This window comes from Pristis pectinata, chromosome 5, assembly GCF_009764475.1.
Source record: "Pristis pectinata isolate sPriPec2 chromosome 5, sPriPec2.1.pri, whole genome shotgun sequence".
Taxonomy (NCBI): domain Eukaryota; kingdom Metazoa; phylum Chordata; class Chondrichthyes; order Rhinopristiformes; family Pristidae; genus Pristis; species Pristis pectinata.
Genome location: NC_067409.1, coordinates 55,436,698 through 55,449,323, shown reverse-complemented (window position 1 = coordinate 55,449,323; position 12,626 = coordinate 55,436,698). Strand labels below are relative to the sequence as shown.

General features: G+C 39.6%; 1 protein-coding gene across 2 annotated transcripts in view; it reads right to left on the bottom strand.

Annotated features, from left to right (window-relative positions):
* The window catches only part of gabbr2 (gamma-aminobutyric acid (GABA) B receptor, 2), a 692,216-nt gene that overhangs the window by 210,481 nt on the left and 469,109 nt on the right, over positions 1 to 12,626 (bottom strand). For both annotated transcript variants that reach the window (XM_052016888.1, XM_052016889.1), the window contains 2 exons: positions 7,019 to 7,120; positions 649 to 714 (listed from right to left, as the gene is read on the bottom strand). In XM_052016888.1, coding sequence (XP_051872848.1) covers positions 649 to 714; positions 7,019 to 7,120 — 168 coding nt within the window. The remainder of the gene's footprint in view (positions 1 to 648; positions 715 to 7,018; positions 7,121 to 12,626) is intronic.

Genomic DNA, 12,626 nt, shown 5'->3' with positions numbered 1-12,626 from the left:
TATCTGTGGAATTATCTACCCCAGAGGCCAAAAGAGCTCAGATATTGAATGAATTCACAACTGAGAAAGACAGATTTTTGTATTCTGAAGGGAATCAGAGAGTATGGAGACACTGCAGGAAGTTCTTCGGCTATGAGTTCAATGAATAGTGGAGAAAGCCCAATGGGCAACTTGGTCTGCTCCTGTTCCCATTCCTTGTTTGCTTACTAATTGTACCAGAGCGTTAGCCTATACTCACCCCACCCATCACCACACACACCCCTCCTGACTTCAATATAATGTCAAATGTGCAATGGTATATAAATGACCCAGGCTGCAAATCCATTCCACTTTGGAAAAAACAAGATGATTTTCAGACTAGTAGCATTGAAAATTATAACTGTTTTATACATTTGAATCCCTTGCCTTTGTTATTCAGATTTAAGTTTTCATTCTGTTAAACAATGCATGATTTGCAAGGGATTCCTTTAGTCGTTATGTCTTCACCTTCAAAAACAAGAAAGATAACAACAATGCTTATTTGCATATTTGTATACCCATTCTCTGCTTTAATGAGCAATTATCAACTCAAGCTGTTTTGACACTTTCTTTTACTGTACGTACAATGTGACACATGGAACTTTGTTAATATCACCATTTCATACTTACACAGCAAAATACTTTTGCTGCCATCCTTTCATCAAACTGGCCGAGAATAATTCGGACATCATTGTCCTGCAACAAAAGGAAACTGCGTTTAGAAAGTTGATGTACAAAGTAATGGATTTGGTTAGAAGGACAGGTTAAGAGTGGTGCAAGTACAATAAGACCATAGAATCAGTAGAAACAAATAGTTTAGTATAATTAAACCTTGTAACTTCTTACCCGACAATATTCTGGGAGTACTTGCAACAAAAGAACTTCATTGGTTCAAGGGCAACTAGGGTTGGGCAATAAATGTCGCCTTACCAGCAACACTCTCATCCCCAATCATGAATGAAAGAAAACATATTTTCCACATCTAAGGAGTGACTCTGGGTGATATCGCATCAGCCACACATCATACTTCCCTTTGAGTTTTAATTTCCTTTGATGTCAGAGGCTTTTGATCAGGCTGGAATGAAAAGGATTATATGCTACATACCATGACAACCTCATAGGATCTTTAGAAAATTACTCATTATTAGTAGTTATTAAAGTACAGATGGAAAAAACACCTCAGGCAGTGATATACAGCAGAAGGAATTGAATCAGTGGCCCATTGAAAGCAACTTCTGATATTCAATTTAATTTCATTGCAGTCAATAAAATCAAACGAGGCACTGGTTATAACAAAGGGCTAATCAAATACCACCCATTTCGCATCACCAATGGAACAAATTTCTAACTATAAATTTCCAAAGATATTCTAGTGACTTGTAGTGCTTTGAAGCTAGATCGCCTGTGCCTTTGCCAGGAGTTTAGTTTGAGCAATGTTTTGAATTGATATTTTCCACATCATTTAATAATATTTATAAACTCTAAGATTACCTTGCAGTCAACTTCTTTCAAGGAACTTTCTAGTTCCTTCTCACATTTCAACTCTGTTGTTAGGGATGAGTTTTACAGTGTTACACTAACATGCCTGGGGCCTAGAAGATTAATCTGTATCTCAGCATCCAGAAGTGCAGATAATACCACAATCTGACCAATTTTCTCAAAGTTGCCATCTATTTTGATAATGATATTGATCTATTGAAGCATCCAGAATATTTAATTTTCATGAGCAAAACCATAAATGGAATTTAGAAAACTTTGCTACCTATTTATTTGCTTACCATTTTGTAATTGATTTTCTAATACTATTTCCACATTTAAAAAAACCTCAGATGCAACATAGCATTCTCCAATGACAGAAGGGACCAGCGTATGTTCAGGAACATACATCATTTCCATATGTAAGCACAGCGAAGTGGTCGCAAGCATGAAGATCTGAGATTTTAAAGTGAGGAGGATGTGAAATGCTTTTGTAAATGTTTACAAACTCCAATCAACATTTTAATGGCAGGTAAATGATTTTGAACATTGTTTATGGTGGCCTGAAGGAAAGACGGCCTAGGTACAACCATTTCTTGGAAACTGGAGGCTCTATTCATTTTGACGATTTAAAGGAAGAAGGATGGGCAATATCTGCAAGACAATGCTCCTGACTGGCACAACCCAAGGTGCAGGAGTAAGTGTGTGGAAGCACTGAAGCTCAGTGCAGCCACCTCAAAGGCTTCGGACCACTGTCTAGGCCACAGGATATGGAGGAGCTGGGCCCTGTATAATAGCCTCTTAATTGTCTCATGGGTACTTTGTTTCAGGAGGAAATATGAATGCATTGATGCATCTTAAGATAATGATTGGATGGTACAATGAATGTAGAGAAAGAGGTGTACCAATTGTATTTCCTGTATATGCTGTAATGAATAAAGTATATTTTTGAAATTAGAAAAAAATCAGCTGAAAGGTGTATGAACTGCAGGCTCATGCTCACAGATTGCTGTTAAGGCCACTTCACATTCAACTTCAAGGAGCCATGTGGAATTCCAAGCTTGCTTGGATTAGCTGAATGTGAATTCACCATGCAGAAAATTACTGATGAGAACTGATGCTCTGCAATTGTCTTGCAGTGTGCATTGATATATCGGTGCTCTTAGCCACAGCTTCTTCAACCTATTCAGGAAAAGAATACAATAATACTGTTGCAGAAATTAACAATGGTCCAACCAAGTGATATATTTCAGTTTCGACTCAGGCAAGTAAACCGTCTTCAGGAGTAAATTTGCAATGCAGCAAAGCCCTAACTACATTCTTTATGAGGGTTCAGCAATTTCACAAGATCTAACACACAGATAAACCTTCCTGAAGCTTCTCAAGCAAATTTCCAAAAATTTGAGCCCATCTGCACTGTCGGTACCATCTTTGCTAGCTAAAAAGCAAGCAAATGCATTACTTCTTAAGAGGACCAATGGTCTCTACATAGGTCAAGTCAATTAGATTTCAGATTTTCATCCATTTTAAAGAGAACTTTGCATGTACAATTTATGTTATTCCATTACGACAAAAACAGTTCATATTTCTCAGGCTATTGAATGGTTTCTCTGTCTAGAAAGCTGTAGACCAGACTAACTTGACAGTGCTACTTCATGATGCTTAAAATGCAGTTTAGAATGGATCTTCCAATATTTCCCTGCATCATAGTGCTTTGCCAAAATGGAAGCACTGTTCAATTGTTGATTTTAAAATAAATATTTTATTGTATCTCTGCATCAGAGTCTCATCCTGGGTTTTACATGTACACTCCAGAAAAAATCTATTTGTATTTTCCAGTTAATTCTCTGCTGGAGCATGCTTCTTGTTTACTATGAGGTGTTATTTCCTGCATCCTGTCAGTCTTCTCTGAATACTATTCTTATGCCCATTTCTCTCCAAAACTCGGCGTTGATGCTATTGCAATTGACATGGATGGCCAAACAAAGTGAACCAGATATGGGTCATGCTAGACTGATTTGATCAGGAATAGAAACACATGACATGAAGTTCCACATGAGCCTCATGAGATACAAGTCAGTTACCTTTATCAAATATTTTCAACTGACTCAGTTGTTAAAGTGTTAAACCACTGCACCACATAATCATGATGGTAACTAAAATGGGAATATTTTTAGCCAAGGGTGCAGAGAAGTGGCAGAAAGTTATTTGAAAATGGTGCACGTAAGTGCTCTAATTCTATTCCATGGAACAGAAACAAAACAATCAAAACCTGAAAGTGCTGTAGGAAGCCTCAAGATTAATACAAGATGAAAGTTCAGAAATCTTTAGATCTTCAGTCCTGAAAATAGCTACATAACACATTTAAAGCCATCGTTGATCTGATTGCTGGCCTCAGTCCCACTGTCCTGCTTGATTACTATAACTCTGAATTCCACTGTAGGCCAAAAAGTCCATTCATTACAGCCTCACACATAATTAATGATGAGCTTCAATAGGGTAGAAAATTCTAAGGACTCACATGCCTCAGAAGAAACTCCTCCTCATCTCATTCATGAATGGGCAAGCCTTTCTCCTAAAACCATCCCCTGGTTCTAAGTTAACCCATCTGAAAAAACACCCTCTGAGCATCTGACCTGTGAAGCCATCTCAATATCTAAATGTTTCAATAAGTTCACCTCTCATTCTATATTCCAGAGAATATAAGCAAATTTGCTCAATCTATCCTCATTAGATAATTGCTCTATTCCAGGAAACAATCTGGTAGACCTTTTTTGCACTGCATCCAAGTAGTTCTTTACAAGTGGAGAGTGATACTATGCACATTACTCTGTATGATTTTGCCAAAGCCCTGAAAGCTGAAGCAAAACTTCCCTACATTTATACTGCATTTTCTCTGCAATAAAGTCCATCATTCCATTTATGTTCCAAATTACTTGCTGTACTGAATGCCGAATTTTTGCTCTTTGCTCTGACCCTCAACACTAAAAAGCTATGCATAATTTAAATAATATTCTGTTGCACTATTCTTCCTACCTACTATGTTGTAACTTTAGAGGGTAACCAAGGCCTGTAATAAAAATGACACAGATAGAAATCAAGAACACCACTTCAAATTCATGCCAGCAAAATGAAACACTTAAATTTGCTACTGTACAGGGTAATCAACATGTAAACAATGGAGGGGGAAAAAAACCTTGGAACCTGGTTGAGGGCTGGAGTGGTTTGTTAAAGTTTACTTATCAGAAGGAAGGATAGACCTTCCAACATCTTGTCAGCTTGGGACACTGCACCCCTTGAAGCAGCCACATTGCAGATATTTATCACAGCAAGACACAGCATGAGTGCATTACATCAGCAGCTGTTATCTTTATTGCCTTGGAATATTCACATTTTTTTTTCCTGAAATCCCCTTTGGACACAAAACTATGCAATTACAGTAAGATAGGTAGTTCCAATCAGGGCAAAGCTTCTTCTTTATAACAGCTTCAACACTGTCTTGCTTGAACACTGACTTCATTTATGGTCCAAAAAATCAATTCATCTCAGCCTTGAATATATTTAATAACAGCATCCATAGTTCTCTAGGGTAGGACATTCCAAAGATTCAGAAGAATTCCTCCTCATCTTGGTCATAACCTTTCAATGTAGCATATTGCCTTCAGCAGCTCTGGGCCTGGTACGATCAATAGTTTCTATCCCGCTGATATTCCTTTATCTTGTCCTTTGAAGTGAATTTTCATCTGCAGCAGCTCCAAGGCTACATTACAAGAGTGCATAAATGAATGCATGATCCTTGCTACAGATCAGTAGAAGCCTCAATGGCACAATGAAACTTGGTGTTCCTGAGCAAATTACTGTTCAGATAGCAAATCAACTGAATTAATGTAACACTTGCCAAAACAGCCTAAAATTATTTAATTGATTTTTTGTTGAAAATCATTAAGTTTAATGGTTTAGAATTGTTTCTTCCATATGCCTTATATGCCTTAGTACTACAATTATAAGTACCAGATAAATAAAATAACATCCAATCTGGCACCAAAGTCTCAAACGTGCTAGATCAATAGTTTTACTGTAGTATTAATAAAGTGTAAGAATCGTTTGGGTGTCTCCAGGTCCTAAATTACATATTGTGGAGAAACTTCCTTATTTTCCAGTGTTCCTGCATTGTGAAGCTAAAAATACTATTTTTATTATTAGACCATATAGTAGCATTTGTTTTCTTTCAACTTGCTGACTACTGATTCCGCTGCATTCCCAGTGTCAAGTTGTTAATTATCACAGTGGGTAATAGCCATGCATCCACAAGGTTGAAACTTTTCTTCTCTTGTAAACACTAATATTAAGGTTACTGATTGTATAAGCCCCATTTACCAACTTTTAGAATACCTGTTTGCTTGATATTCCAAGGAATTATTTCCAGAAAGGTACCTTTAATATAGACACTTCCTTCCGGTGACAATGGACAATGTAATGACCCAGTTTCTGGAAGTAGCATCATCATGACACTCATAAATGTCTGTGCTACTAGAGAACAAGACAGTGGGGGAATGGGTTTGAAGGGACTTTTCTGCTGGGAGCTGGCATAGACTAAATGGGTTGAATGACCTCCTTCCATTTGATAACAAGCATTTCAAATATATCTTCAGGGAAAGAATTGAACTGATGCTGCAGCACTGATGGAAGTCCAGGCAGGAAAGATTGGGAGTTGAATTGTACTTGCATGGTAGATGCAGGGAGGTGTAACGATTTGCAAAGGAATAAAAGTGCTCTCACTGCTTTCATTCCATCCTCTTCAAAAGCACAATCTCTTGCTCAATCAAAAATTCCCATCACAAGGAAAACCACTGAGGTACACTTACAATTGCAGCTTTAACAAATACAGCAGGAAGATTCTGCATTTTTCCAGCCTTCTTTCTGTCCTTAATAAGAACACAAATGCCATTCCACTGAGCTTGACTGGGTGATTCATTAGAAACGGTAAGAAGTCTAACCTGAGACTTGCAGGAAACAACACAGAAGTGGTAGAATGTACTAAACTGAAGTCCCCTTGATAATAACGTAAGTGCTGATGTAACAAGCTAATTAAAGACAGCATTTTCTTCTTTTTCTGACAAACTTTCTATTGTCCCCCTTTTCCCTCCTGTTAGGGTCTGCATCCTTGAGCTCAAATATTTCTTGCTGCCTCATCTCTGATGGGTGAGTTTGGACAGTCTTGCTAGAATTCTTGATGATCAGAAGAAAAATGAGGGAGGAAATCAAATCTTCATCTAATATCAGTATCACACAATTTCCATCAGGAGTCACTCTATGCTCAGTTATATTTTTAGGGAAATCAGATCAGCCAATGATTTCTAAACTCACATTAATTGAATTCTGAACATAATCAGAATGGAATTTTCATCTCATCGGAAGTGTTAAAAAACACTTGATGGGTAAGCCGATAGCGTTTTGCCTTTTACCCATTAGTTCAGATTAATAAAGGACATCAAAAGAAAATATTAATGTTTCTCTTACTTACCCTGAGCTTTTTGACGCTCAAACAAGGATCATTAGAGAAGCTCTCTGTGTCTGCAATTTGAATGTCTGCTTTCTCCAGTTCACTGGTTAAATCATTCCTCACCTGTCAACATGAAAATGAAAGAGAGATTACTGGCAATAATCTTATGAAGATTCAAGTGCACACACTTAAATTAATCTTCCAATATCCTCTCCCAGGTCAAAAAGTCAGAGAAAAGATTTACTTTTCAGTAATGCTTTGAAACAACAATCTATGACAACTGCTGCCGCTCTCTCTCTTCAGTTACCATCAGCTGAAATGACAAAAGTGTTACCTTTGAGGGGAGACTTTCAGACTGAACAAGCAGCCTTTTCAAGATCATAAAGGCAGGTTCATTCCTTTAAAATGTTCACTGTTATCTCTTACTGTGATAAGCTTCCACAAACATCAATACCCATCCTTCCTGTGCAAGCCTTGGTAGTAGCAGTAGGATATTCATCCATGCCAAGTATTATGGGCAAGCCTGACCCAAGTGACAGCTAGCAGTTAGGAACCAGAGCCATAAGGATCCTTGTTCTTTCTACATCATGCTGCTATTACCCATCATGAAGCATTAGACTCTCCTACTAAGGGAAACATCCTCTCCATGTCCACTCCATCCAGGCCTTTCAGTATTCGATAGGTTTCAATGAGATCTGCCCTCGTCCTGCTGAACACGACTGAGTACAGGCCCGGAGACATCAAACACTCCTCATAGGTTAAGCCTTTCATTCCTGGGATCATTTTTGCGTACCTCCTCTGGACCATCTCCGGGGCCAACACTTCTTTCCTTAGATACGGGGCCCAAAATTGCTCACAATATTCCAAATGCAGTCTGCCCAATACATTATAAAGCCTCAGCAGTACCTCCTTGTTTTTATGTTCCAGTCCTCTCAGCACCAGAAAGTTTGATAGATTTGCCCTTCCCTCTCAACAAGCTTAAAAACATTGGCCCAGATTTTACAGGGAAGTATTTCTGATTTCTCACAAATGTCAAGATTCCTGCATTGTGCATACAAACGTGGAAGTTGTAAACATGCTGGCATATGACCACTTGCCTGTTTCTGATTGATGCTGGACTCCTTATGGAGGCCAATGGCAGGGTGGGATGTTATGACACTTCCCCTAACATGAAGACTGGGGAAACTCCTCACCAAACTATGGTACGTTAGATCTACTGCAGGAACAATGTCTCCATTCCCTTAAATGAAGGGGAATAGGCATGAGGAGCTGAAGTTGATTTTCGTTTACTTCATTAGTTCATTTACTATATTTTAACTATTCATATTGAAAACTAAACTGCTTAAAGTGTATTTAAATTGCTTTGGTTTAAGAAAAGTATATTTTCCTTAATAATTTGAATGTTCTTAAAAGGTTAGGAATGTTTCTGGATGTCAGAAAAAACATTCAGTGAAAAATATTCTCCATTTCCGAAACTTTAAATTTTCTTCATTTCTAAGTTTTCCCAGTTCTGATGAAACCATTGACCTGAAATATGAAGTATGTTTCTCTCTCCATAGATACTTCCTGATCTGCTAAGTATTTCCAGTATTAGGGTGAGAGGGGAAAGATTTAAAAGAGACTTGAGGGGCAACTTCTTCACACAGAGGGTGATGAGTATATGGAATGAGCTACCAGAGGAAGTGAAGCAACACACAATGTGCTGGAGCAACTCGGGGGGGTCGGGCAGCATCTGTGGGAGGATTCGTGTCAAAACCCTGCATCAGGACTGAGAGTGGAGGGGCGAGGTGGCCGGTATAGAGAGGAGAAGGGGAGTGGCGAGAAAGGATTCTGAGGTGATTGGTGGACTGAGGAGGGGTGTAAGATGACAGGCAGGTAGTGCCAGGTAGGGGAGGTGAGCGGGGCTGGAGTTGGAAGACTGTGGCAGGTGGATGATAGATGGAGGCAGACAAAGCGAGAGAGAGGAAAAAGAAAATAAAACAGATGGAGCAAGGTTGGGGGGGGGAGGGGAGGGTGAAGATGGGAGACAGCTGCTGGAGGGAGATAAGCAGGAACACAAAGCGCTACCAGAGCTGGATTCAGATAAGTAAAGGAGGTGAGAATGGGAACCATTAGGGGGGAGGTGAACGACAGTTAGAACCAGATTGGGGGGGGGGGGGGGCGCGAACCTGGATGGAGCCAGGAGGGGGAAGGGGATGAAGACTGCTGAAGGGAGGCTAACAGGAGGGTGGGAAGGGAGACAAAATGGGACGACCTGTGGATTAAGAAGAGAGGGGAGGAAAGGGCAGGTGGGGAGGGGGGAAATAAAAGAAAATGGGGGTGGGGTGGGGACCTAAAATTGGAAAACTCAATATTCATGCCTCTGGGTTGTAGACTATCCAGGTGGATAAGGTGTTGCTCCTCTAGTTTGTGTTGGGCTTCATCCTGACAGGAGAGAAAGCCAAGGATGAAAAGGTCAGTGCGGGAATGGGAAGGGGAGTTGAAATGGTCTGCAACTGAGAGCTCGGGATGTGACAGTTCCTTTCCTCCCACAGATGCTGCATGAGCCACTGAGTTCCTCCAGCACATTGTTTGTTGCTCCGTATTCCAGCATCTGCAATCTCCTGCGCCTGCCAGAGGAAGTGGTTGAAGCAGACACAATCGTATCATTTAAGAAGCACTTGGATGAGTACATGCAGGGGCGAGGCTTAGAGAGATATGGGCCGAACGCAGGAAATTGGCACGAGCTGGGTGGACACCATTGTCAGCATGGACTGGTTGGGCTGAAGGGCCTGTATCCATGCTGAATTGCTCTATGACACTATTTCCTGTTTGTAATTCATAATGTTTTGACAGAGATTTGGCTTAGCCAGCTGCTAGTATTTTTTTCCAGTACTTTTGTTGGTAGTTCTGGAGCTCCAAGGTGGATCCAGATTTGCACTCGCATAGCCTTGCACATCTCAGAGACTCACCATCAAGGATGGAACCAACTTTATGCAGAAAATCCTCGCCAGGTGATTGTGCACATTTCTCATAGGCCAGTGGTGTGTATGGGTGTCTTACCATTGATGCAAAATGTGTGTCTGGAAATTGTTCAAATATGGCAGCAGCTCAAAAAACAGTCTCCTTATTGAGCTGCCACTTCCCATTGAATCCATTTTTGCTGAAAATATCCAGCATTGCACTGGGAAAATTGCCTCTCTGATCCTGTGCCAGTCAGATGAGATCCCACTGATTTCAACAGGAATTCAAGCCTATGGATCATTTCCTAGATTATTTACTTTGATTTTTGTTCATTTTTGTGTCTTAGAATATGAGTGACATTTAACAATGGTTAAAGTCACAGGGTTTGGACAGGAGACAATTCTGACACTCCTGTCAAAGGCAGCCAGGATGTTCAGTGGGGGTGGACTGGATGGGGAGGGGGGTGGAGGAGGCCGTCTGCATAACACTGCCCACCTGCCCACAGATCAGACATCATCCAAACCTCATTGCCTGACTCAGGGATGCAGAGAGTCAGAAAAATTACCTTCCACTTCTGACCCAAGTAGGCATGGTTGTGCAGGGACTAGAGGGAGCAATTCTAAGGGGAGATCTGGGTCCAGAACAAAATGGCTTTTTACAATAATGGCCAAATAATATGACTTCCTTTAAAGATGTTGATCAATTTTTCTAAATATATGCCAGGGCACCAGAGATAAGTTCCCTATTATTCAATATAATGCCATGGGCTCTTTCATATGCAGTTCAGATGAAGACTTGTTTTAATGCTCTTTCAAAGTTAGCACCTCAATGATGCAGCACACCCTCAGTACTGCACTGGGTACCAGACTGGATTCATGTGCTGACAGTTCTAGAATAGGACTTGAACTCAGAAAACAAGGATGCCACAAACTGAGTTATATATGATTTCTCGAACAAATGATCATCAAAGACATAAATGTAGAAATAGTAATTGTATAACATTATACGGGTAAAGACATAAATCAGAGATGTTTTCAAAAAATCCAACTCATAGACAATAATACCGGAAGTGTGATAGGATTGGCATCTGAACAGTAATTGTTCATCTTACCTTTTATGTTATTAGTACAAATTATTGTTTTCACAATTCGGAATTCAAATGCCTTTCATTCATTAGTGTTTACTTGGTTATGTCTGAAATAATGTGAACTTTTGGCTCATAGTTTGATACTTGTATTAAATAAGTACATTCTAATAAATATGATACAGAACTAGAGATGAAAAATTCAGGACATTACTTTACAATTTCAGATAGAAAAGGTAATTTTCTAACATCAGCACAGTCAAAGAGTCAGGGACATGAATCAAGTAATTTTCTAAACAAAATGCTTGCAAAATCATAAGTAGCAATACCCAAATTTCAAACTCGTTTTGTTGTGTGAAAATTTGAAATCCCTTTTAGAATCTGGATACAAAAAGGTGCTTTGAATAAAAGTCACCATAGACCCACAACTGGATTTCTAATGCTGATAAGGAAGAAGACATTCATTGACCTGAAATGTTAACTCTGCTTCTCTCTCTACAGATGCTGTCTGACTTGCTGAGTGTTTCCAACAGTTTTATTTCAAATTTCCAGCATCTGCAGTTTTATTTTTTTCATTTTTCCAACATGTTCTGTGTCTTTTTCTGGTTGGTGTATGTGACTTCATTTCCATAGCAAACTACAATTCTTTAAACTGTCCTGTTAAGTGGTTTAGCAATCCAATCCATGACAAAGGATACGAGTATCTAAACCATTACAAAGAAAATAACAAGTGACTTGGCTGCAACTTAAGGAGATAATGGGAATTGAACAAGAGCACATTCAGTCCCATCAACACTGGAAAGCCCTCCTCTCTAATGTTGGAGAGCTGGTGCCAAATTTAGGACTAATCTAGCATGCAGACCAAAAAATAGCCTAAAATAGATTCAAGTCAAAGCCAATAATATGTTTCTGGTCAAGCATAGTAAGGAAATCCTTTACTGATTCTCACCTAGGATCTTCCCTTGGTTAAAAAATTGATATTCCTGAACTTGATGGTCCAGGGTGCTCGCTTACTAATCAAATAACACAACCATAATGCTATCATAACCTTGTAGACTTCTCTCATTCAAAGGATAATTGTGACCCCTACTTTTAAACCACAATGTATCACTGTATAAGTAATATAATCCAGTTGCTGGAAATCTGAAATGCAGAGAAAAAAATATTAGACATATTCAGATGGCACCTGTGAAGTCATTGTCTCAGAATTTGGGAAACATAGGACTGGAAGATAAGAAAAGATACCTTTATTAGTCACATGTACATCGAAACATACAGTGAAATGTATATTTTTGCATAGAGTGTTCTGGGTGCAGCCTGCAAATGTTGCCACGCTTCTGGCACCAACATAAGCATGCCCACAGCTTCCTAACCCGTACGTCTTTGGAATGTGGGAGGAAACCGGAGCACCCGGAGGAAACCTATGCAAACGTGGGGAGAACGTACAAACTCCTTACAGACAGCAGCCGGAATTGAATCCGGGTCGCTGGCATTTTAATAGCATTACGCTAACTGCTACACAACCGTGCCTGCCAATATCTTATATATGCCAATATATTTGCAAATCCAAAAGCAAGTAAAGTGGTGGTGGTGGAGTGGGGA